The 23,612-nt window shown below is 40.6% G+C and overlaps 1 protein-coding gene across 1 annotated transcript in view; it reads left to right on the forward strand.

The window, feature by feature from the left end:
* The first annotated feature begins 5,821 nt into the window (after window positions 1–5,821).
* zgc:153039 (uncharacterized protein LOC767698 homolog) overlaps window positions 5,822–23,612 on the forward strand; it is a 96,450-nt gene continuing 78,659 nt past the window's right edge. Inside the window, exons 1-6 of the mRNA XM_041208605.1 lie at window positions 5,822–6,198; window positions 10,111–10,245; window positions 17,151–17,291; window positions 18,761–19,048; window positions 20,744–20,851; window positions 21,275–21,386. Of these exons, the coding sequence (XP_041064539.1) occupies window positions 6,012–6,198; window positions 10,111–10,245; window positions 17,151–17,291; window positions 18,761–19,048; window positions 20,744–20,851; window positions 21,275–21,386 (971 nt within the window). The 5' untranslated portion in view covers window positions 5,822–6,011. The remainder of the gene's footprint in view (window positions 6,199–10,110; window positions 10,246–17,150; window positions 17,292–18,760; window positions 19,049–20,743; window positions 20,852–21,274; window positions 21,387–23,612) is intronic.

A 23,612-nucleotide genomic window follows, 5' to 3' on the forward strand; every position in this document is an offset into this window, starting at 1 on the left:
TCAACACAAGCGACATTGCCAACATTTCCCAGTTATCTGCACGTTGCTGCATGCGGGAGGTGATGGAGGCCCTGTGTGCTGGGAGAGGGGAGTTCATTATTTTCTCTCCATCCAGAGAGGAGCAGGATGAACAAGCACCTTGCTTTGCCAGGATAGCAGGATTTCCAGTTGTGCACGGAGCCATCAACTGCATACACATGACTTTGCGGGCCCCATGTGTAAACGGGGAGAGGTATGGGAACCACAAAGGGTTCCCCTCCATAAATGTGTTGTTGGTGTGAAAGCATGCCCAAACAATCATTTAGGTGAATCCCTCTTATTCTGGCAGCAGCTACATGGCTTTCATCCTGAGGCAGTCTGATCTTTCCATAGTTATTGGGCCACCACAAAAAACCAGAGGCTGGTTGCTTGGAGACAAGGGATACCCCAAGTACACATGGCTGATAACTCATCTCTGATACTCAACTATGTGAGGACAATGGGCCTACAACAAGAACCATGCTGCTACCAGGAACATTGTAGAGCAGACCATTGGCATTCTCTTGGACCACTCAGGGGGAAGCCCTACAATACTTGCTGAAGCATGTGTCGAAGTTCAGAGTGGTCTGCTGCATCCTTCACAATCTCGCTATTGTGAGACCACAGCCATTTCCACCAGGCATTCGGAGGTCACCTTGAGAGGAGGAGCATGAAGAGGAGGAAAAGGAGAAAGCATCAGGGTCTCCTTTGCACCAGCTGGGTTGTCAGTGAGTGCTTCTTGCTCCCATAGGATGTCATTCCCACAAAACCATGGCTCCACAATGCTCCACCTTCCCATATATCTATGAAATCACAATCCAGCATCCTCTTCCCTAAAATCCTACAGCAAAAGTCACCAACAAATACGTTTTCATGAGAACTTTATCCAGCAAAACATCCAATAATAAAAATGAAACTGAGAAATTTACCCTTGTGCATTCCCTTGCTGCCCATCTTCTGTGTGCCTTTGCCTATCTGAGTGTTCCTACACAGTGCTAACCCAGTGACTGCAGCATGGCTGATGGAAGGCTGCTGATTTTCATCACAGGTGGCTTCAGATAGTCTTGCAGGATGCCCTCGAGTAGCTCTGGGTCAGGAGGGCTTTGTTTCATATTGCACCACCTTGACATGAGTGACAGCAGTCTGGATTGGTTCACTGAGAGGCAACAATAAAGGCACTTGTGGAATGGCAACGGTGTGAGGATGAATGTTGACATCCTGAGAGATGACAGCAGGTTCATGCTCCATGGAGCCACTACCACATTCCCAGGGCAGTGCCTCAACAATCCTCGCAATTTGTTGGAGAACAGATTGCTGGACTGATGTGAGAACCTGCATGCCCCTTTATGCACTGAGATTCGCTGCCATTATGGTAGCAGTATGAGCCTGCATGGATCTCATGACTGCTGTCTGATTTTCCAATGCATCACTAAAACATTAGATAGTTACTCCCCGTTCTGCTGTGGAAGCTGACACAGTAGCCACCAGATGCTGTATCACGGCTGAGTCCACAAGTGCTGTCATAGAATTGGTCACACTTTCATGGTGGAAAGGCTGAGCTCCAAGCTCAAATGATACCCCCTGTGTCATGTTGGAGCCAGACTCCTTCGTGCCCCTTGAGAGTGACAGGAGGCTGTCTGGCAGGCTTACCAAATACACCAAGCATTTCAGTGTGCATGTTCATAAATGTTATCCACAAACATCCTCATCTGAATCCCCTCTTGCAAAAATTGTATGTGAACTCACCATTAGCAGGTGGCTGTGAGTGTCAGTCCAAGTAATGGTGCTTTTCCCTCAGAAGCCTGTAGCAGGTCTTCCTCTTCCTCATGAGGCTGCACTGGCTGGTCAGGGAGTAATTTTTGGGAATCTGAAAGCAGAAATTCACATGGGGAGGGTTGAGCTGAGGGAAGGTGGGTGGAGAGGGAAGCAGGAAATCCATGGTCACATGATCTGCAACTTACACTTCATGCCAGATAGCCGGATGCCTTTGAGGTGGGATGTGAACATGATCATGTCATCCTGAATCTTGCCAGATGCAACAGCCTCACTCACAGCCAACCCCAAGATTTTGAGCACAGTCTCCTCCAGGGGCTTAATTCAGTGATACTGGCGTGCTTGTCCCCTTCCAGTTCCATTCCACACCCTGTGCTTATAGACCATCGTGTCCTGGGAGAGAGCAAGAAGAATGTCAGTGATTGTGACGCACTGTGTTTAGAAGATCTGCCTATCACAGCTGAATGGCTGGAGTCTGTGGAAGTAGTGAGAAGTGGGTGTGATGCTGGCTTTGTTGCTGCCTGTGTGAGGGTGAGGTGGATCATCTGAATGATAGACTTGAATCCTGACTGCAAGGGACTGCTGATTGGTGAATGATGGGAATGTGGTGTATTGAGCAGTGAGGTTGGTGGTACAGTGGGCATGAGATATTATTTGAAGATACATTCACTGGCTTTGACTGCCCACAAGGTTTGGGAACTTCCTATGCCACTGTTGCCGGATCCTGGGGGTAAGACTCTGGGAATTGACTTCCCTGGCCACCTGCTCCAATTCCCATCTGAAGGTGCTCCTTGAAGGCCTCTTGGCCCTCGTGTGGAAACATGGCTTCTCTCCTCCTGTCATTCATCATGAAGACCTCCAGCACACATCCAAGAACTTAGGAGCCCTACTTCTTCCATTTGGGATATTTCTACTTACGGACACTTCTTGCAGAGATGGTCAGCAGCAACTTCCTTCCTAGTGCAACTCCCTTTTAACAGCCTTTAAGAGTTTCAGGCTAATATGTACTAGGCATGTTGGGCCCTTTGTTAAGCATTGAGCCAACCAGCTGGGCATGCTTATCTAACTGAACTGAATGTTACAGTCATGGAAATGAGGCAGCAAAATTTGAGTTGGGACCAGGTGTGGGCTGACGGCGAATTGGAACCCCAAGCTCGAAAAAAGGAGCAAACCAGTTTTAATCCCTACTATGTACAGCACAGTAACAGATCTCCTACCCAAAATCCACAAACAGAACTGCCCCGGTAGACCGATCATCTCAGCTTGCTCCTGCCCCACAGAACTCATTTCTCATTATCTTGACTCCCTTCTCTCTCCCCTTGTCCAGTCCCTTCCCACCTACATCCGTGATTCCTCTGACACCTTACATCACATCAACAATTTCCAGTTCCCTAGCCCCAACCGCTTCCTCTTCACCATGGACGTCCAATCCCTCTACACCTCCATCCCCCACCAGGATGGTCTGAGGGCCCTTAGCTTCTTCCTCGAACAGAGGCCCGAACAATCCCCATCCACCACTACTCTCCTCCGTCTGGCTGAACTTGTTCTCACGCTGAACAATTTCTCCTTCAACTCCTCTCACTTCCTCCAAATAAAAGGTGTGGCTATGGGTACCCGCATGGGCCCCAGCTATGCCTGTCTCTTTATGGGGTATGTGGAACATTTCTTGTTGCAGTCCTACTCCGGCCCCCTTGCACAACTCTTTCTCCGGTACATCGATGATTACTTCGGTGCCGCTTCATGCTCTCGTCGGGACTTGGAAAAATGTATTAATTTTGCTTCCAATCTCCACCCCTCCATCATTTTCACGTGGTCCATCTCTGACATTTCCCTTCCCTTCCTTGACCTCTCTGTCTCAATCTCTGGTGATAGACTGTCCACCAATATCCATTACAAACCCACCGACTCCCACAGCTATCTCGACTACAGCTCCTCACACCCCGCTTCCTGTAAGGACTCCATCCCATTCTCTCAGTTCCTTCGCCTCCGTTGCATCTGTTCCGATGATGCTACATTCAAAAACAGTTCCTCTGACATGTCCTCCTTCTTCCTTAACCGAGGTTTTCCACCCACGGTCGTTGACAGGGCCCTCAACCGTGTCCGGCCCATCTCCCGCGCATCCGCCCTCACGCCTTCTCCTCCCTCCCAGAAACATGATAGGGTCCCCCTTGTCCTCACTTATCACCCCACCAGCCTTCGCATTCAAAGGATCATCCTCTGCCATTTCCGCCAACTCCAGCATGATGCCACCACCAAACACATTTTCCCTTCACCCCCCTTATCGGCATTCTGTAGGGATCGCTCCCTCCGGGACACCCTGGTCCACTCCTCCATCACCCCCTACTCCTCAACCCCCACCTATGGCACCGCCCCATGCCCACGCAAAAGATGCAATACCTGCCCCTTCACTTCCTTTCTCCTCACAGTCCAAGGACCCAAACACTCCTTTCAAGTGAAGCAGCATTTCACTTGCATTTCCCCCAACTTAGTCTATTGCATTCTTTGCTCCCAATGTGGTCTCCTCTACATTGGAGAGACCAAACGTAAACTGGGCGACCGCTTTGCAGAACACCTGCGGTCTGTCCGCAAGAATGACCCAAACCTCCCTGTCGCTTGCCATTTTAACACTCCACCCTGCTCTCTTGCCCACATGTCTGTCCTTGGCTTGCTGCATTGTTCCAGTGAAGCCCAACGTAAACTGGAGGAACAACACCTCATCTTCCGACTAGGGACTTTACAGCCTTCCGGACTGAATATTGAATTCAACAACTTTAGGTCGTGAGCTCCCTTCCCCATCCCCATCCCCATCCCCTTTCTGTTTCCCCCTTCCTTTTTTTTCCAGTAAGTTATAAAGATTTTCCTTTTCCCACCTATTTCCATTATATAAAAAAACCCCACTAGAGCTATACCTTGAGTGCCCTACCATCCATTCTTAATTAGCACATTCGTTTAGATAATATCACCAACTTTAACTTTAACACCTATGTGTTCTATTGTACTATTGTCGTTGACATCTTTTGATGATCTGCTTCTATCATTGCTTGTTTGTCCCTACAACCACACCCCCCCCCACACCTCTCTGTCTCTCTGCCCCCCCACACACACACCTTAAACCAGCTTATATTTCAACTCTTTCTTGGACTCGAACTCAAGTTCTGTCGAAGGGTCATGAGGACTCGAAACGTCAACTCTTTTCTTCTCCGCCGATGCTGCCAGACCTGCTGAGTTTTTCCAGGTAATTCTGTTTTTGTTTTAAAAATTATTCTTGCCGGGTCACTGTGGGGGCTATATGCAGGATGCCAGCAGACCTGCAAAATTACTGTTTGAGGTTTTATGATAGTCTGCTCAACAAAGGATCTAACTGAGCCATGGATGTGATTGTTGCATAATCAAGCCACCAAGCACAGATTCCTGAGAGGTCACGTGCTGCTGATAGGGCCTTAGTTCCCAAGCAGCCTCTTGCTAAACAAGGGTGAAGTAAGGGCATGGTAGGATTGTCACAATATAAAACGCATGATGACAGTCAAAAGGTTACAGGACACAAATTATATCATGGTACGCTTCTGGGTGTGTGACGGCACACTGGATAAATGAAGCAGAAAGCCTGTGATTCATAAAAGTAATGGGAACATCTAAAGGAGCACAACGCCTATTGAAAGGTGGAAAATTGTTTCAGTTCTGCGCAGTAAAACCATTTCAGTTCTCAGAGTGACGACTCCCACACAAAAATATTTATTAAAACTGAACGAAATAAATCCCAGCAGGGCCCAGAAATGTGCGTTCCGTATTTATCTCCAAAGAGATCCAATTTTGTTCCACAATTGAAACACAAAGTGGTTCATCCAGGAGCCAAATGATATCCTACAAGGGTGGTGTCACCTATTTCCATTAATCTGCAAGGTGACTTTTTAAAAATGATCCATCAAGCGGCGGAGGATTAACTGTAATACTGACTACAGCATGAAGTGGCGGTGGTTTCCAGTATTTTACCACTTCTGCAGGAGCGATTGAGTCAGCAGTAAAAACAACTTTCTGTACATTCTGCAGCCCCAACAGGGGCGTCATTGCTGGAGTGGGTTGGAGGCGGTCATGTGATCAATCACATGATCCAGAGTTGAGTAACTCTTTTCCTTTGGAGCAGTTTTTGAGTTGCAGCTACTGCAGTGTGACAGCCGGCGGCTCTGTTTAGGGTTACATACTCTGTCCCATGTGTGACAGCCATGGCTGAACGGACGCCCTTACTCAATTACCGACTCTACACAGCGCCCGAGCCCGCCAGCAGCGGAGGCGGCAGCCGAGCCAGGAACGCGGGTCAGCAGCCCCCGCCCAAGAAGCTGTCAACTTTCTTCGGGGTCGTTATCCCCACTCTGCTGTCTATGTTCAGTGTGGTGCTCTTCCTGCGGTTAGGTGAGTGCTAGTTCTCCTGTTCTCGAGCTTTCTCTCCGGAGTTTGTTGCAGGTTAACATCCTGAAACAGGGAATTCCTTCCTGACGTCAGCTGTCGTTGGGTGAGACTTGAGTTTGAACTTTCCTGTTTCAAACACTCTTGAATTTATATCAAACTGCACCCAAAACGGTGACGTTTCGGTATGGATTTAGTTAAAAAAAACTATTTAAGTATACTCTCGGATGTAGTTAGCCTAGGATATCTGGAATCTTTGGATTCTCCAGTAAACAATGTGGGTTATTCATTGAACAAACAGCACAGGAGGCTATTCTACCCTTTGTTCCTGTGCCAGCTCTTTAAAAGACCTATCCAATTAGATCCCTGTTGCGTTCCCATCGCCATTGCAGAATTTACCTTCTCAAGTGGATATCCCCAATTCCATTTTGAAAATTATGATTGAATCTGCTTCTACCGCCCTTTCAGGCAGTGCACTATGGATCATCACATTCCAGATCATCACCATGCATAGCTTACCAAACTATCGTCAGTGGAAACTCCCTATGTGCTCCATAATTTTAAACACATTAAATCACTGCTTAACCTTCTTTGCTCTAAAGAGAACGATCCCAGCTCTCCACATAACTGAAATTGCTCATCCTGGTACCATTCCAATAAATCTCCCCTGCACCCTCTCCAAGGCCTTGACATCCTTCCAGAATTGAAGACAATGCTCCAGATGAAACCTACCCAATGATTTTTGAGGTTATAACTGATCTCCATACTTTTGTGCCCTTTGCTTCTAATTATGTAACCAAGGATTCTGTCTTTTTAACAAATTGTCCTGTCACCTTCAAAAATTTTTGTATGTAAACCCCAAGTTTTCTTTGTTCCTGCATCTGCTTTAAGATTGTACCGTTTAGTTTCTATTGCCTCTCTTCTTCCTAAATTAATCACTTCACACTTCCCTGCATAAAATGTCATGTGTCTGCCCATTTCACCAGTGTCTTTCTGAAGCCTGCTACTATCCTCCTCACTGTGTTACATCTCTGAGTTTTGTCATCACATTTAATACTGAGGGATCTAGAGATTTATAATGTTTATCTCCAATACCGCTCACTCTGCCTCTCCCAGAGCAATGAGGTTGATACTGATGTGTCATCACAAGGATGTGCTATTCCTGCATAGTAGTTTTCTCATTCATCTTGAGGTACAAAATATGTATCATCCCTGCTGCAATTCCAGCCAACATCAGTAGTTTGGATTTATCTTCTGCAATTAAAAAAACTAAGTTCAGCCTAATCCAGTTATTTACAATTCACAATTTCCTTTATTTCTTTCAGCAGCATTGGAGGTTGCTGAATCTAAAGTGCATTTTAAATGAGTGGAATAAAAGCTCACAGCTAAAGTTACTCCATCTCCTCCCAGCTCCAGACTACCCACCACCAGCTCTGACAGAACCTGCTCATGAGTTACCATTATCACTCTTGCATTGCTGTATCACCAAATATTTTTAGTAGCAATGCAAATTTAGTTGTATAAAATCAACTAAAGTGTCATTTAACGTTTATGGCTATTCAAGCAGAATGTTACCCTAATTCATTTTTAAAAATACACTTTATCAACAAGTGAAAATAACAGAAACATTGCGTAGCTCAACGTGAATGTGAAAACTACTATACAAGAATCGCAGGTCCTTGTGGTAACAGAAATGTAAACAGTGGTTGTAGGAAATACCATCCCAAACTCATTGCACTGGTGGCATTGGAGGTGCAAATCAACAAACATCACTATAAATGTCTAGGTCCCTCAGTACTAAATGTGATGACTCAAAACTAGATAATGTAGTAAACAGTGAGAAGGACATGGACTGATGAAATGGCAGACCCATGGCAAATTAAATTTAATGGAGACGAGTGTGAAGTGGTGCGTTTAAGAATGAGATGACAATAGAAACTAAGTGGTACAATCTGTAACAGGGTACAAAAGTAAAGAACCTTGGAGTTCATGTACACAGTTTCTACTCCTACATCATTTTATTTTGGCTATTGCAAATTATAAAGCGACGAGAAATTGACGTTCCTTCAATTCTGGCCTCTGGCGCATTCCTGATTCATTCACCCATCAATGGCGACCATACCTTCAGCTGTCGAGGCCTTTAAACCCTTTGCTAATTGTGCTATATAAGTGCAAGTTGTATCTGAGTTCTCCTTCTGTGGTTGTGGCACATTGTTTTTTTTAAAAAGTTACTTTGCTAGTACGAAAAAGGCAGTTCTTCTCTGAACTTCTTCATTAATACTGTAAAGCATGGTGAGAAATAGAAAACCAGTGTCATGTGCAAACAAAAAAGGTTATTCATTCATTCAGGAACACTTCCAAAGCTGCAAAGGAAATTGCTGAATACAAATGATTAATTGATCAGTCCACTTTGTTTTACTTTAGTGGCTTCACTCTTTTAAAATTAGAGACCCTATTTAGTGTTCACTGTAGCAGTTGATTTGAACCTTTGATTCTGTTACCTGGGAAACATGCAGATAGTGGGTCTTTGAGTAATTGTGGACATAACAGACTGAAAATTGTTTCAGATGGTGCATCCAACCTAGTTGACCTGGTAAACTGAAAACAGTCAATGTTGTACAATGTTGCTTTGACTTCTTAATTCCAATACTTCCCCATTTTCACCTGAGCAATTGTGTAGCAATATCAGCCATAGATAAAAAAAATAATTTAGAAAATAACACTTATCTAGAGAAAGTCATTAGTGCTCTGTAACCTCTGTTTTTATTCTGCATAGGGTCATGAACCCAATTTTGTGTATGAACAAAAGAATGAGGGAATTGTACAGACTTGAATCTTTGGACTTTCTTCCAGCCTTGAATTTTGTAGGATTTCAGCAGCAAGCAATTTTTAAATGCTAGCTCGGCTCAGTGGCAGCACTGTTGCCTCTGAATCAGAAGGTTGTGAATTTAAGCTCCAGATAATGTAAACTAACATTTCAGTGCAGTAGTGAGGAAGTGTCAGAGAGGTCATCTTTCAGATGAAATGCCAGACCAAAAGTGAACTAAAATATCCCAAAAAAGCAAAACAGGCTCAAAGGGCTAAACAGCCTACTCCTGCTTCTATATTCCTGTGAAATGTTACTCAAAGCTCCATATGCCTCTTCAGGTGAAGGTCCCATGGCACTTTTTTTGAAGAGCAGGGAGTTCAGTAACTCAACCAAAATTTCTCCCTTAACCAACATTTCCAAAATGGGGCTTTAATCTAACTTGTTGCTTGTGGGCGCTTTGTGTTGCTGCTTTGTTTGGCTACGTAACAGTGACAACAAATTTTTAAAGCAGTGAAGTGAGGATGTGAATGATGCTTAATAACTTTCCTTCCTTCCATCCATGGTCTCTGGTCTTTGAGCAGCTTCAAAATGACTCCCGTTAGCTATTTGCTTGTCACATTCTGTCTTTTCCATCTGGACATTCATCTTGTACAAACCTGGACAAAGAATGTCAGTGGGCTAATTAATTGTAATGAGCAACATAAACATGATCAGTTTTGTCCACATAAGCACAGGGTGGAATTGCTGGGTAATCATCATGAATGGAAACATTAGTGACTATTTAAACTCTCCTGGGATACTCAGGCCAATTGTTGCACACCTGCTCCCATTCAAGCTGAGATCAAGTGACCTGGATTGAGACCCTGAATGTTGCGGGAAACAATAACCATTGAACTTTATTTAAGTAAATATTTATTAATTTTTCAAAACTTATTTGCTTTATTTAATAAGTGGTGAACGTGGAAGTTCATCTTCCTCTTTTGGTTTGAGTCACAATATTAATAGATTCATACTGAAATTCTTTTCTATACACCCAGGACAGTTCCTTAATGTGGTGCAAATGTTTCTCCTTTGTATAACAATCTCCTCACATTTTTTTATTGTTGAAGGTTTTGTTGTTGGTCAAGCGGGACTGTATCAGAGTATACTCATGTTCATTGTGGCATATTTCATCATAAGCATGACTGTACTGTCAGTGTGTGCTATTTCCACTAATGGAGCATTGGATGCTGGTGGAGCCTACTGTATCTTTTGGTGTTATGATGTTTGCAAGTTCATTAACTTTGTGTATTAATCTTGCGTAAGTTAACTAGATAATAAGTCACTATCTAAAGTCAAGAGATTCAATTGTATTGATATTTAAACTGGAAAAATAAATCAATTTGTAAATGCATTATAGAAACTCAATGATGTTTTCCAATGGCTGGTACTATCCTGGTAAATCTGGCCAGCAATTTTCTTCTTGTTTCAGGTCAAGGACCCTCTTTGAGGCAACTTGTAACTTTTTGATCAATTTTAACTTTCTAGATCTATCACCACCAACTCTGCTCATATCTCTTGTAGCATTCCATTAAAATGGGAGGATTGCAAGTTATCGAATTGGTAGTAGATGTGGTACATAAAGTGAAGAATAATAGGTTGATAAGGAACATAGGAACAGGAGTAGACTATTCAACCCCTTGAGTCCATTCTGCCATTAAATTAGATCATGGCTGATATTTACCTTACCTCCATTTACCTGCCAGTGATCTATGTATCTTGATGCCCTTGCTTAAAAAATGTCTATCCATTTCAGTCTTGAAAATGTGGATTGACCCAACATCTACGAACCCTTGGAGAAAGAATTCTTTATTTCCACGAATCTTTGTGTGGAAAAGTGCTCCTTGATTTCACTCCTGAATGGCTTAGCTGCAGTTTTAAGATTGTGCCTTCATGAAGGGGAAATCATGTCTGACAAATTTATTAGAATTCTTTGAGGAGGTAACAAGCAGGATAGATAAAGGGGAACCAGTAGATGTAATATATTTGGATTTCTAAAAGGTGTCTGATAAGGTACCACACTTAAGGCTACTTAATTAAATAAGAGCCCATGGTGTTGGGGGTAGTTTATTAGCTTGGATAGAAGATTGGCTAACTAATAGAAGACAGAGAGTTGGGATAAGGGAAGCATTTTCAGGATGGCAACCTGTAACTAGTGGATTGCTATAGAGATCAGTGCTGGGGCCACAATTATTTGCAATATATATTAATGACTTAGATGAAGGAAGGGAATATACTATCACCAAGTTTGTGGATGACACAAAAATAGGTGGGAAGGCAAGTGGTGAGATGACACAAAGAGTCCACCGAGAGGGATATGGACAGATTAAGTGAGTGGGTAAAAACTTGGCAGATCGAATACAATGTGGGAAAATGTGGGGTTATGCACTTTGGCAGGAAGAATAGAGGAGCTGAATATCATTTAAATGGAGAAAGACTGCAGACAGCTGCAGCAGAAAGGGATTTGGGAGTCCTCGGGCAGAAATCCCAAAAAGTTAACATACGCGTTCAGCAGGTAATAGGGAAAGCAAATGGAATGTTGGCCTTTATTTCAAAGGGAATGGAGTATAAAAATAGGGAACTCTTGCTATAACTATACAAGGCACTAGTTAGACCATGCCTAGAATACTATGAACTGTCTTGGCCCCCTTATCTAAGGAAAGATATACTGGTGTTATGACACAGCTGTTGGTAAAGGCTGAGTTGTTTAAACCCCAGAGGGAAACTGGAACAACTGTCATAACCTACATTTCAATTGGTATATTTGAGATGCAGCCCTGAACTCAGGAATAAGACCACCGAGCCTCAAAAGGTTTTTTATATAAAACTAAATTAAACATTTATTAATTTAACAAATTAAAAACATGCAAATATCTACAAATTACTACCATAATAACTTTTAAACAAATCCCCCAATTAATTACTCCCAGGTAAATCTCCTCCAAGGCAACAATAACCCATAGACTTTAAGTGGACACCAGGCAAAACACATTTGGCCTTACAAATTCAAAATGAGGTTCCTTGCAATTTGGTTCCTTTGCAGACACAGTTGAAGGCTTACAGGCCAGTTAGACCTTAAATACCTCTGCCTTACACACACACAAACTACTTTCTGTTTATACCTAGTTTTTCCTTTGAATGTAAATTTTCTGTTGCATCACTAGACTTTTAATGTTACACCTTCTAATGATATCCTGTCATTCCATCAATTTTATTAGTGAGCTGAAAAAAAAACACATTGCTTCACATCTTCTAGCAAGGTGCAAGATTTTGCTCCCACTCTTGAATGCTTTATTCAACAAATGCAAGTTTACACTATACCTTCTATCCTCCTTACTATTTACCCAATTAACATCTCAAAACTATTATACATCAAAGCACCCAGACTACCTGACTTTAATCCAATTAAGATATACACAGTCAAACACACAGACCTCACTACAATTCAATTTAAAAAATAATTTCCAATAACATTATAGTCATTAATACCTCTTCATGACACTGGACTTGGAGGCAGTCCAGAGAAGGTTCACAAGGTTGATCCTGGGTATAGAAGGATTTTCTTATAAGGAGAGGTTGAGTAGTTTGGGCTTGTACTCATTGGAGTTTAGAAGAATGAGAGGTGACCTTATTGAAACATATAAAATTCTTAGGGGGCTTGACAGGATAGATGCTGAGAGATTGTTTCCCCTTGTGGGAGAGCCTAGGACTAGAGGGCAAAACCTCAGAGTAAGGGGTCACTCATTGAAGTCAGAGATGAGGAATTTCTTCTCTGAGAGTAATGAATCTGTGGAATTCTTTGCCACTGAGGGCTGTAGAGCCTGGGTTGTGAAGTATATTCAAGGCTGAGATAGACAGATTTTTAATCAGTAAGGGAAGCGAGGGTTATAGGAATAAGGCAGGAAAATGGAGTTGATCAGCCATGATCTCATTGAATGGCAGAGCAGACTCGATGGGGCGAATGACCTACTGCTGCTTCTACGTCCAAAGGTCTTATGGTGCCTCCAACAGAAGAAATAGCTTCCCTGTGACTATTTGATGAAATCCTTGCATCGTCTTAAACACTTCAATAAAATCACCCATCAATCTTTTAAATCCAAGTCAATACAAGACTTCTGCAACTTGCCTTCCTTTTACTCTTTAAGCCCTCGTTATTTTGCTGGAGCTGTGCTGTACCTCATTCAAGGTCAATAATAACCCAAGGTGCAGTGTTTAAAACTGGACGCAGAACTCCAGATGGGATCTGACCAAGCACAAATGGTATTTCAGCCACAAACCAGCAGAAATAGTACAAGCACTCCAATTTGTAAACAAGTAGAATTTTTTAAAATCATTTTTGAGATGTGTGTTGCTGGAAGGGCCAGCATTAATTGCACATTCCTAATTGCCTTGAGGTGATGGTAACCCACTTTCTTGAACTGGTGCAGGCCATGTGGTATATTTTGAAGCTACAGCACTGCTGAATTTGATTATTTGCTTCCACATTACATAATCCCCTTCATAGTACTATTCTCACATTATATTAATTTGTCAAGTTTTTCTGCCATATTCATCCTCATGTAAAGACAGAGAACAAAAGAAAGGGAAAACACATAATTACTTCATACCTTCCTAATCAAAAAGGTTTGCTCGCTGCTGTCAACTTCCACAAGACATTACATCAGGTTGGCCTTGCTTTATGTTTTTACCCCTCTTAGATCACAATATATTACACCACTTGCATTTGCTGTTGTGGTGTGCTACACATGTATCGGCCCCAAGTACATTAAATCATATTTGTAACTGTAAGCATGATGTCATTGCAGATCAGGACCAAGATTGAGGTGTGTGCTACTAAAACTCCACCCACGTTCTCACCATTTTCAGGTTCAGCTTGTCTAATATTTCCTTGCCAATCCCCGAGTTCCACCTTATGCAAGCTAACGCCTACACACTTGATTTGTCTGTTTGCCTAACTCCCTTCCCTCAGTGCATTGTTTCAAATTCCTCAAGCTCATTTACCAATATTTCCTTGATCTAGATATAGTGCAACTTCAATCAACCCTGCATCTCCACTCATACCTCCATCCTTCTAACTCTGGCCTGTTGTATGCATTTTCCTGTCTTCTCTATTCCACTATAGAAGGTAGAGCTTTTAGCTATTACAGCCCTATGCTCTGCTATTCTCTTGCTAAAAGCATTTTCCCTTGCTACATCTTACCTTACCTTCAAAACCTGCTTCTTGGAATAAGTCTTTGACTTTCTTCCCCAAGTCTTTTCACAACATCTGCTTCATGTGACTTTATTTATCTGCCCTTCCCCTAGGGATATTTCACACATTTTATATATGTGTATATTGGTAATAGTGATATTGTTTCAGGTAAATTGAAACACTTATTACCAAAATCGCCCAGAGTATAATCTTTTAATCATTTTTTACTGTTTGAATGGGAAAGTCCTCACCCAATATTTATCAGAATTTTGATCTGCATAATATTGTGAAAACTACAAAATTACAGAGGATAATTTTGCAGCATTGACTTCCAATGAATGTAAAATGCATGTCATCAAAATGATTTTTCTGTGCATATGTTTTTCTTGAATAAGAATGCTATTTTTATTATTCTTTCAAACAACACAATACAAAAGGTCTTTCCAGATGTTTCTTTTTTCAAAAATATGACTGATCATGTAGACATTTCAAGTTGAAACAAAATAATTTGCCAAATGGATAATGGCTAAACATTAGTACAGTATTCTGAGCACTTATCCTGCTTTGATCAATTAACTTGTGTAACTAGGAATTGGTGAAGTGTGAAGGAGCAGATAGTAAATTAAATGAGGTGTGAAATTGGCCTAGGATTGAAGAACATGGGCCTGAATTTGCTGAAAGCTTGTGTCATTGGAATGGTGCATCTATGGCATTATTATGGTTCAGAAATCACAGGAGGTTATGGTGTTAGTGACTTGGATTATTACATGCATTGTTCCATCATTTACTGGGAATTTTGCACTGCTGCACATACCCTCGGCAAAAGAGTTTGACAAATAATTTTCATAGCTTCACCCCAACTAAAAGCAATGGTGATGTCAAGTTTGCTGAATTCACACCATTGTGATTACCACAGCCACATGCAGAATGGCACTGGAATCAGAATCCAGTGAAGTGTTCAATCCATCAACATGTTTTCACAGTTTGCATGAGGTTCACTGTAAATAAAATTCCCTGGGCCTGAAATGTTGGAAGCATTATACTCAAACATAGCTACTTTGGAACAACCTGGCTACTTTGGATATCAAGGAATTTTACTGATTTATTTGAAAACATGCCTAGCAATAGGAGGTACAAGGAGTTCTTGACTTAATTTAGTGTAGATTAGAATAATCTCCTTTCTTTCTAGTTTATCTAAATATCAGTTGGAAACAATTTTATTAAATGTATTTGATATGCCAGTATTGCAGTTTGTCAATAATTTAACTCATCATTCAGTCAATAAAGCATCTTGAACAACCCAAGTCAAGTCAATACCACAACCCTGTTTGGGTAGAATGGGAGTGAAAGAAATGGGTATTATATGGAACTGTGCATTGCATGTGTAAGGATATAACTGCGTCAGTCTTTATCAAACCAGCCTTACTTTAGTGTCATAACTTTGTCTAAAATAAAACAAGCAGTCACTTGCTGAAAAAGACTGTCAAAAATGAAGTTAACCAGACACCTGGATTTTTAACAATGATGAACAAGTGAATGGGCCAGATGTTACTACAGTTGCTCTGTTCCTCCAGAAACTTAACTATACCAGATGCAACATTGGAACATATGGAAGTGTGTGAAGTTGCTGTACTTGTGTGATAGATATTCATTAAGCTTGGTAGAAAAAGTTAGGGCTTGTCTATTCCAGTGAAGTAAATTTTTAACTGTGGTAAGTCTCCTTTAATGCCAAACAACCTCTCTAACATTGAAAATTAACTTTTACAACTGCAGAGTATTATTCTTAAGATGTCAGTAATTGTTGTTTGAGATTTCAAATTTAAAATTTGGACTTTCTTTCTTTCTATCTCTTTTTAATCTCTCTCTCACTTCCATCTTTCTTTCCCCCTCTCCCTTTTGCTTTCTGTGCCTGATTTGACATTGAATTCGATATTCTAACTGACATTTCCTGGTTCAGAATCTGCACTGCTCATTAGCATTTATTTAACTGATTGTTTAGGAGATGCACAGTTACTTGCCTTGTTCACAAAGGTCCAAGATCCCCTGTGGTGGGCCATTTTGGCTCTCCGATTTAAAGTTCCCATATAAAGTCCCATAGAAAGTCTGTGGAGAATTGTAAGTGTTATGAACAGTTCATGCTGTATATTTTCTGCTAGGAGCAAAATCGGGGCCAATGAATTACAAACTAAGAAAAAAACCTACCTTCACTTATGCTAATTAATTTAAAAATATGGAAATAGAAAAACCTACACTACTTGTTTAAGTCATTTACTTTAATGGAAACATTAAATAACCTATCTCTGTGTTCTGTGTTAGGCGCCTGTATTTTGGATATGTATCAGACATTGGCGGTGCCATTCCCAATCAACTGCTATGGTCACCGCAAATTGTGGTGCGAATTCACCACTGGAGGCTTGAGGAGCATAGTGGCCTAATGGCATGCATCACCAATATCACCATTTCAGTAAAATTCACAGCCCAGTTTTATACCAGAAAACTGTGGTAAATTTCTATTATTACTCTAAAAATGAATCATTTAAATTAGAAGTATGTATATAAAAAAAGAGAGCTTATTTCCTAACCATTTTCCATCACAAAATGTGATATAGCAGACTTAATCAGGTTTCTAACTTGCAATGTTACGACACTTGTTTCTCCATAACATATCGTGAGCTCACATTTTTGCATTTTGCTTGCCTACATCCAGAATTCTCTTACTGACACCTAAATAGTTACATTTTGATGTTCATAGATGACCACTAATCTTGTGAAGATTCAAAATTAATTTGGAAAAGTTCATGTGCACTTGTTTTATACTGCACATGGCTTTTATAATGCATTGTTTGTGTGCAATGATGTAAATTATGTGGATTATGAATAAAGTTTATCAGTTTTTCCTTGACAGATGCTCGTGGTCAGATATGATCAGTCGAGCATTGGGTCCAGAATTTGGAGGCAGCATTGGAATCATGTTCTTCTTTGCAAACATATGTGGGAGTGCTCTCTATGTCTTGGGACTTGTTGAGTCTATAGTTGACATTTTTGGATTTCCACCAACAGGTAAGCACACAATTTTAAATCAATTGTCCAAATTCTATTTTGAATTTTGCATTTTTGTTAAGCTTAATACACTTTTAATTAGGGGCTGGTTATTCCCACTATTACATTGTTATTTGGCGAAGAATACGCTGGAAAATGAGGATTAATTAATAAATTGGTGTAACAGGGTAAGGATTTAATGTCCTCTGTTCTTTGCTTATACTAAAACCACAACTCAGTGAATGAACCACAAATCAGGTGGAGCAGGCAAACCAGTTTCCCATTGGCTATTCCTAAATATATGGGTCCATTTTGTATTGTGCTGAAAAGTTATTTCAAAACTGTTCAGTTACAGTAGAGGTAATATTTTCAAAAACCTAAATGGATTGGATGATCTATCTTGATCTGGGAGGTGTTACATTTGTGAGGAAGAAGTCAATGAGCTCTTCACAGTTATTCTAAAGATGGAGAGGGCATCTGAGAGATTTAAGGAACTGGTTATCATTGGAGAGAAGAAATGTTTTTTTGCACTCAAATTATCCTAGAATAGTAGCTGGTTTTGGCAGGGTGCTTTTTGGCAAGGTCTGGTAAGCTTTGATGTGTTTCAGCCAGATCTGGCACTGAATGCCTAAGCAGGGAGTGCACCAAATAGAGTCAAGTTTGTGCTCTTTGACTTGCGGGAAGCAAAGGTGGGGATCCTACCAGGCAGAATGACCACGTGTGAGAGAGAGAGTTGACTGAGGTTGAGACACTAGAGGTGGAGTTAAGGGAATTGTTGAACAAATTAAAAATTCCATACCTGTTGTGGGGATTGCAGGAGTAAAGGCCAGGGAGTTATAAGTTTGGCAGTCCAGTTGTAAATCAATTGTGATTGATAATTCTTACAGTATGATAGCTAAATTGCAGCAAAACTTGTATTTCCACAGTCAGGTGCTTCAGAATACTGGTCTGCTAGTACCCGGTACACTTCAGACAAACTAATCACTCAGGAGAGATTTCACAAACATGGCTTCTAAATATAAAGAGGAATGCCCTATGATTTCCCTGTTTGCTTTTCTTTCTGCTGTGGGGAAGAACCAGAAATTTATTTTTGAGTCATTCCTGCATTGGAATTGGCGAGATAAACTCAGTGATGGATATGAATGCAAACCCACATCTTGCCACTCCATTGTTTACATGCTGGCAAGACCAATAACTTCTTCCTAGACAGAAGTGTGAAGTCTATGGTCCCCCTCCACTCACCCACTCACCCACCCACACAGCAATGACAGCAAGTGGCAGCAATAACTTGAGAGTTGTGTGTTTCTGCTGACATGATATTCAGATTTACAGAGAAACAGCTATGATATTGATTGAGACAATAAAATCTTTAATGTCACTTGGTGGCTGTCTGCAGTTGTCCATGACACACAAATTAAAATACAGCTCAGATTTTACAAGAAATAGGCTATAAGTAGTATATTGCCAATTGAATCTCTGTCTTTTTGCAGGGCAAACCACAAGCAGCACTCAAGTGCTTCCTCAGTCCTACTGGTATGAACTTCTCTATGGCACAGTCGTTCTTCTCCTCTGCCTTCTTGTGTGCCTGGTTGGAGCTGACATCTATGCAAAAGCCTCCTTCATAATCTTCCTTATTGTTATCCTGGTGCTTGGCACGATATTCATCAGCTTTTTTGCAGTGTCGCCAAAATCAATTAACATTACAATGTCCTTGGGGAACACCTCAGAGGCTTCATTCACTGGATTTAAACTGTCAACTCTGAAGAGTAATCTTCCACGTAAGTTAATCCTAAAAATAAGTACTGTAGTAATGTAACTTTAGTCAAAATGCACATAGACTGAAAAGTATTAGAGCAACAGAGTTTTGTCGCTACTTATTTGCATTTATCCTAATTTATAGTTAAAATGATTAATCAGAATTTATGTCTCAACTCTTAATGTATTCGGTCAAATTGCTGAAGATAATTAATCCATGCTGACCTGTTGCCATGGATGCAGAAGATAACTTTAAACTTTCCTTCAGTATATTACTGAAAAGAGAGACATGTTACCAAAGCTTTTAGTCTTGCATTAATCAGGACAAATACAAGAATACCAAATTTCAAACAATCACAACAATTTATACTTCAGAGCAAAAGGGTGCTGATTGATTGGCTGAAGCATTACCTTGGAGAAAGCAACGGAGGGATATAGGCTCCCCAAGCTCCTGGGTAATTCAAAAAAGGTGCAAGGCTTGAACATATTCCTTTTGTTTGCAGAGAACAGGCTCCTGCATATTAATGTATGTCACTCTAGGAAGCGTAAATGAGCCATGTTACAAATTTGACTGGATTATCTTAAATTTGTTGTTAGTCTAGCTATTAGCTGATGAATGCAAGAAGAAAAGTGTTAGCAACATGTCTCTCTTTTTGGCCATATTCAAGTCCTGCACCACCAAACGACTGTTTTCTTCATTTCACGATGTAAAGAGTATTTTTTCCTCAAAACCAAATTAGTTTTTGAACATGAGAATTTCTGGTGATCAAAGTTCTTTTTTTCAGAGCAAACAGTCCCAAAACCTTTCCCAAAGAGTAATAAATTGGTGCTTTGTTTTCTGAACATTGATGTTTATAGATCAGCTAACTCACATGGGTGTAATGGGAGCTGCATAAAAGCTAAAACAAGTTGATTGGATTTTCTCCTATTTTTTCTCAAGCGTGTCCATGTTATGCTCATAAGCCTTATTCAGAGTATGAAGTCATGAATTGCTACTAGACCAGTGCTGCTCTGTGTTAGGGTCTCTGAGCGTATTCAAGAACTATCTGCCTATATTGGTCACTTAATGCAAAATTTGTAGGTGCAAATTCATTCAAATTTGCTGTCAGCCCAGTCCTGGGTGAACTTGATGTCTTTGTTCTGAAACCACTTTATATGTAATTGGGGCAATTTCTTAAACAGGAAGCACTGGCACAAATGGCACCATCCTTTCTATTTTCACTTTATTCTTTCATATGGGTATTACAAGGCCAGCATTTGTGGCCCATCTCTAACTGCCCTTGAACTGAGTGGCTTGCTGGGCCATTTCAGAAGGTAATTGAGAGTCAACCACATTGCTGTGGGTCTGAAGTCACATGTAAGCCAGACAAGGTAAGAATGGCAGATTTCTTTCTGCTAAAGGACATTAGTGAACCAGATGGGCTTTTCAATGGTAATGGTAGTTTTACCATCACCATTACTGGGATTTGAATCCGTGCCCCCAGAGTATTAGCCTGGGCCTCTTAAATTACTAGTCTAGTGATGTTACCTCTACAACCCTGTCTCCCATGGCTAATGCCATGCCTAATGTGTGAGGCAAGGCTGCAAAGGAGGGAAAAGCAGAAGCAGCCCTTTTTTCCACCCACCATAAATTCCAATTAGTTTGAATAATTTTTCTTTGGACTGGATCTTTTTTTAAAAAAAAATTCAATTTTTCTCACCTCCATTTCTTTCTGCAGCTGACTACGTAGAAGATTACACAACTGGCAAGATGATGAATTTTGCTGCTGTATTTGCGGTTATGTTCAATGGATGTACTGGCATTATGGCTGGATCCAATATGTCAGGTAAGGCCCAAACAAATATTTGCATGTAAAGTGTATCCATAAATTTGTTAATTGTATATTGTGTGCATATCAATTAAATTGTTACTTTGAATTTTGAAGATTTTGGAAAATAGGTTTCTGTTCTATGTTGTTGAACTGTTAGCTGATACATTGACAAAAAATTCTAAGTGCCTTGTAATCCATACAGCATGGTATCAACAAGATTTATTGCACAGTAGTTTGTAAGGATTTTGTGTTCTCAGTATATACTACAATGTTTATTATGGTGCTGAATCTATAGTGGCACTTTTGTTGCAAAATCATTTATTAAACAATATTGGTTGCAAATGTCCATTTTCTATGCATTATGAAAAATTCAATAAAGTTTGGGTTACAAAAGAAGTTAACTGAAGCTGTAAATCCTTGCCTTGATGTCACTTTCAGGTGATTTAAAGAACCCCAGCTATTCTATTCCCAGAGGCACTATTACAGCAGTAATTTTTACATACATCATATATAATATTTTATCTCTCATGATCAGCTGCACTTGTGAAAGGTGAGTCTAATTTTTCTTTTTTATGTCATGTTCTAATCTCTTGTTGATGAATAAACAAGTCCTCCATGTGTTGACCCTCTGTCATTTTATATCATCGTTAAGTGGAATTATTACAAAGCAAAAATGTATGTGTTCTGTTTTTGCTTCTTCTGATTTTAAAAGATGGCTGTTGCAGTAATTCTTAGGAGTATTTGGGAGAAAGTGAGCTGAATTTTGAGAGCCATTTACATTAATATATAAATTAACCGGTGCTCCTTCATTTACTCTGCTATTTGAAATGTGCATGTTAATTCCCCACGATGGTGTGTTGAAATTCCTCCCAAACAATTTAGTTGATATCAACAATCCAAGATTTTAAAAAAATTGAACTACAAACAAAAGAATTTTGTTTATTTAGCTGCTGTATTTTAAGATTATTTCTGGTCAGGGTACTCTTTAAAGTTTTCAAAATTTGTGTTTATATTTGCACGTATACATATGTTGTGTATCTTGAAAAAATGATCAATTGATTTAGTATTCATTGTGTGACAGAAAATTGTTTTCATAAACTATGGTTGTAGTTCAGTAACATTTTGTAGTGTTAACTGTTGTTGTAATCAAACACAATGCATTGCAAACAGTACATTTGGAAGAAATATTACAGACATAACTGCCTTGCATGAATGGACTAACCTGAAAACCTCTACAGTGGAGTAAAGGATGGATAGCTTCAGTTGCTCTTACACCCTAAAGCAGTACAATTCTGTGACTTTGAATAGCTTGCACAAAGATTATTGTGGTATGTGGCTTGAATGTGCACCCTAGTTTCATTAGTGTATTTTTTATTTGTTCCCGGGATGTGAGCATCTCCGAAAAGACCAACATCTGTTACCCATCAATAATTGCCCTGGAGCAAGTGGTGGTAAGCTACTCTTTTGAACTGTTGCAGTCTATGTATTGTGTAGTTATAGGTACATCCACAGTGCTGTTAGTTAGGGGGATTTTGATCTAACAACAGTGAAGGAACGGAAATATAATTCCAAGTGATGATGATGTTTGATTTGCAGTGGATCTTGGTGGTGTTGCCATGTATCTGGTGCTTTTTACTCTTCTAGGTGGTAAAGGTTGCAGATTTGGAAGGTGCTCTTGCATGAGCCTTGGGGAGTTCCTGCACTGTATCTTGTAGCTGGTACACACTGCTGCCACTTTGCTTTGGTAGTGAATGTTTAAGGTGGTGGATGGGGTGCCGGTGAAGCGAGCTGCTTTGTCTTGGATGGTGCTGAGCTTCTTGAATGTTGTTGGAGCTGCACTCATCCAGGCAAGTGGTGAGTATTCCATTACACTCCTGACTTGGGCTTTTGTAGATGGTGAACAGGCTTTAGGAATTCGGGAGATGAGTCACTCACTACTGAATTCCTAGCCTCTGACCTGCTCTTGTAGCCACGGTATTTATATGGCTGGTCCAGTTTAATTTCTGATCAAAGGTAACCCCCTAGGATATTGATAGTGGGGCATTCAGCAATGATAATGTTGTTGAATGTCAACAATGGAGATGATTAGATTCCCTCTCATTGGAGGTGGTCATTGCCTGGCACTTACGTGGCATGAATTTTGCTTGCTGCCTTACCAGCCCAAACCTGAATGTTGTCCAGGTCTTGCTGCACGTGGGCATGGCATGCCTTATCATCTGAGAGTTATGAATGGTTCTGACCACTGTTCAATCATCAGGAAATATCCTGACTTCTGACCTTGTATTTGCATATCCTGAGGCATTTCTCAGATGGGCAGGAAGATAAACCTTTCAGGCTTGGTATCTAGCAAAGCTTATGAGAAGTTGAATTTTAGGGACATAAGTGTTAGGTTGAAAATAATTACTTTTCAAAAGAAGTGATGAGGAAAATTAAGGGTGATGGAAAAGTATTTATAATTGTGTTTGTTGTTTCATTCCACAGGATTAAATTATTGTAATTAAATCAAGTTATTAAGGGCCAATCATTGTTTAGGGCAAATAGGAATATCTCTTCCCTTTGTTTTCTTCCTTGTTTTTGCCTCTGTGAAAACAGTGACTCATGCTAGGCTAGAGTTCAACAGGTGTTGGCTTGTCTCCAGTAATCAATTGAAGTATTCATCCATATGTTAACTTCAGCAGTGAGTGTGAACAATCTGTTCTACAGTGCAGGCTATGGAGGAAGGATTGATGGCGTATTCGATTCTGTCCTTATCCGATATCCACACACGTCATGCAGA

This window comes from Carcharodon carcharias, chromosome 2 (genome assembly GCF_017639515.1).
Source record: "Carcharodon carcharias isolate sCarCar2 chromosome 2, sCarCar2.pri, whole genome shotgun sequence".
NCBI classification, from domain to species: Eukaryota; Metazoa; Chordata; class Chondrichthyes; order Lamniformes; family Lamnidae; genus Carcharodon; species Carcharodon carcharias.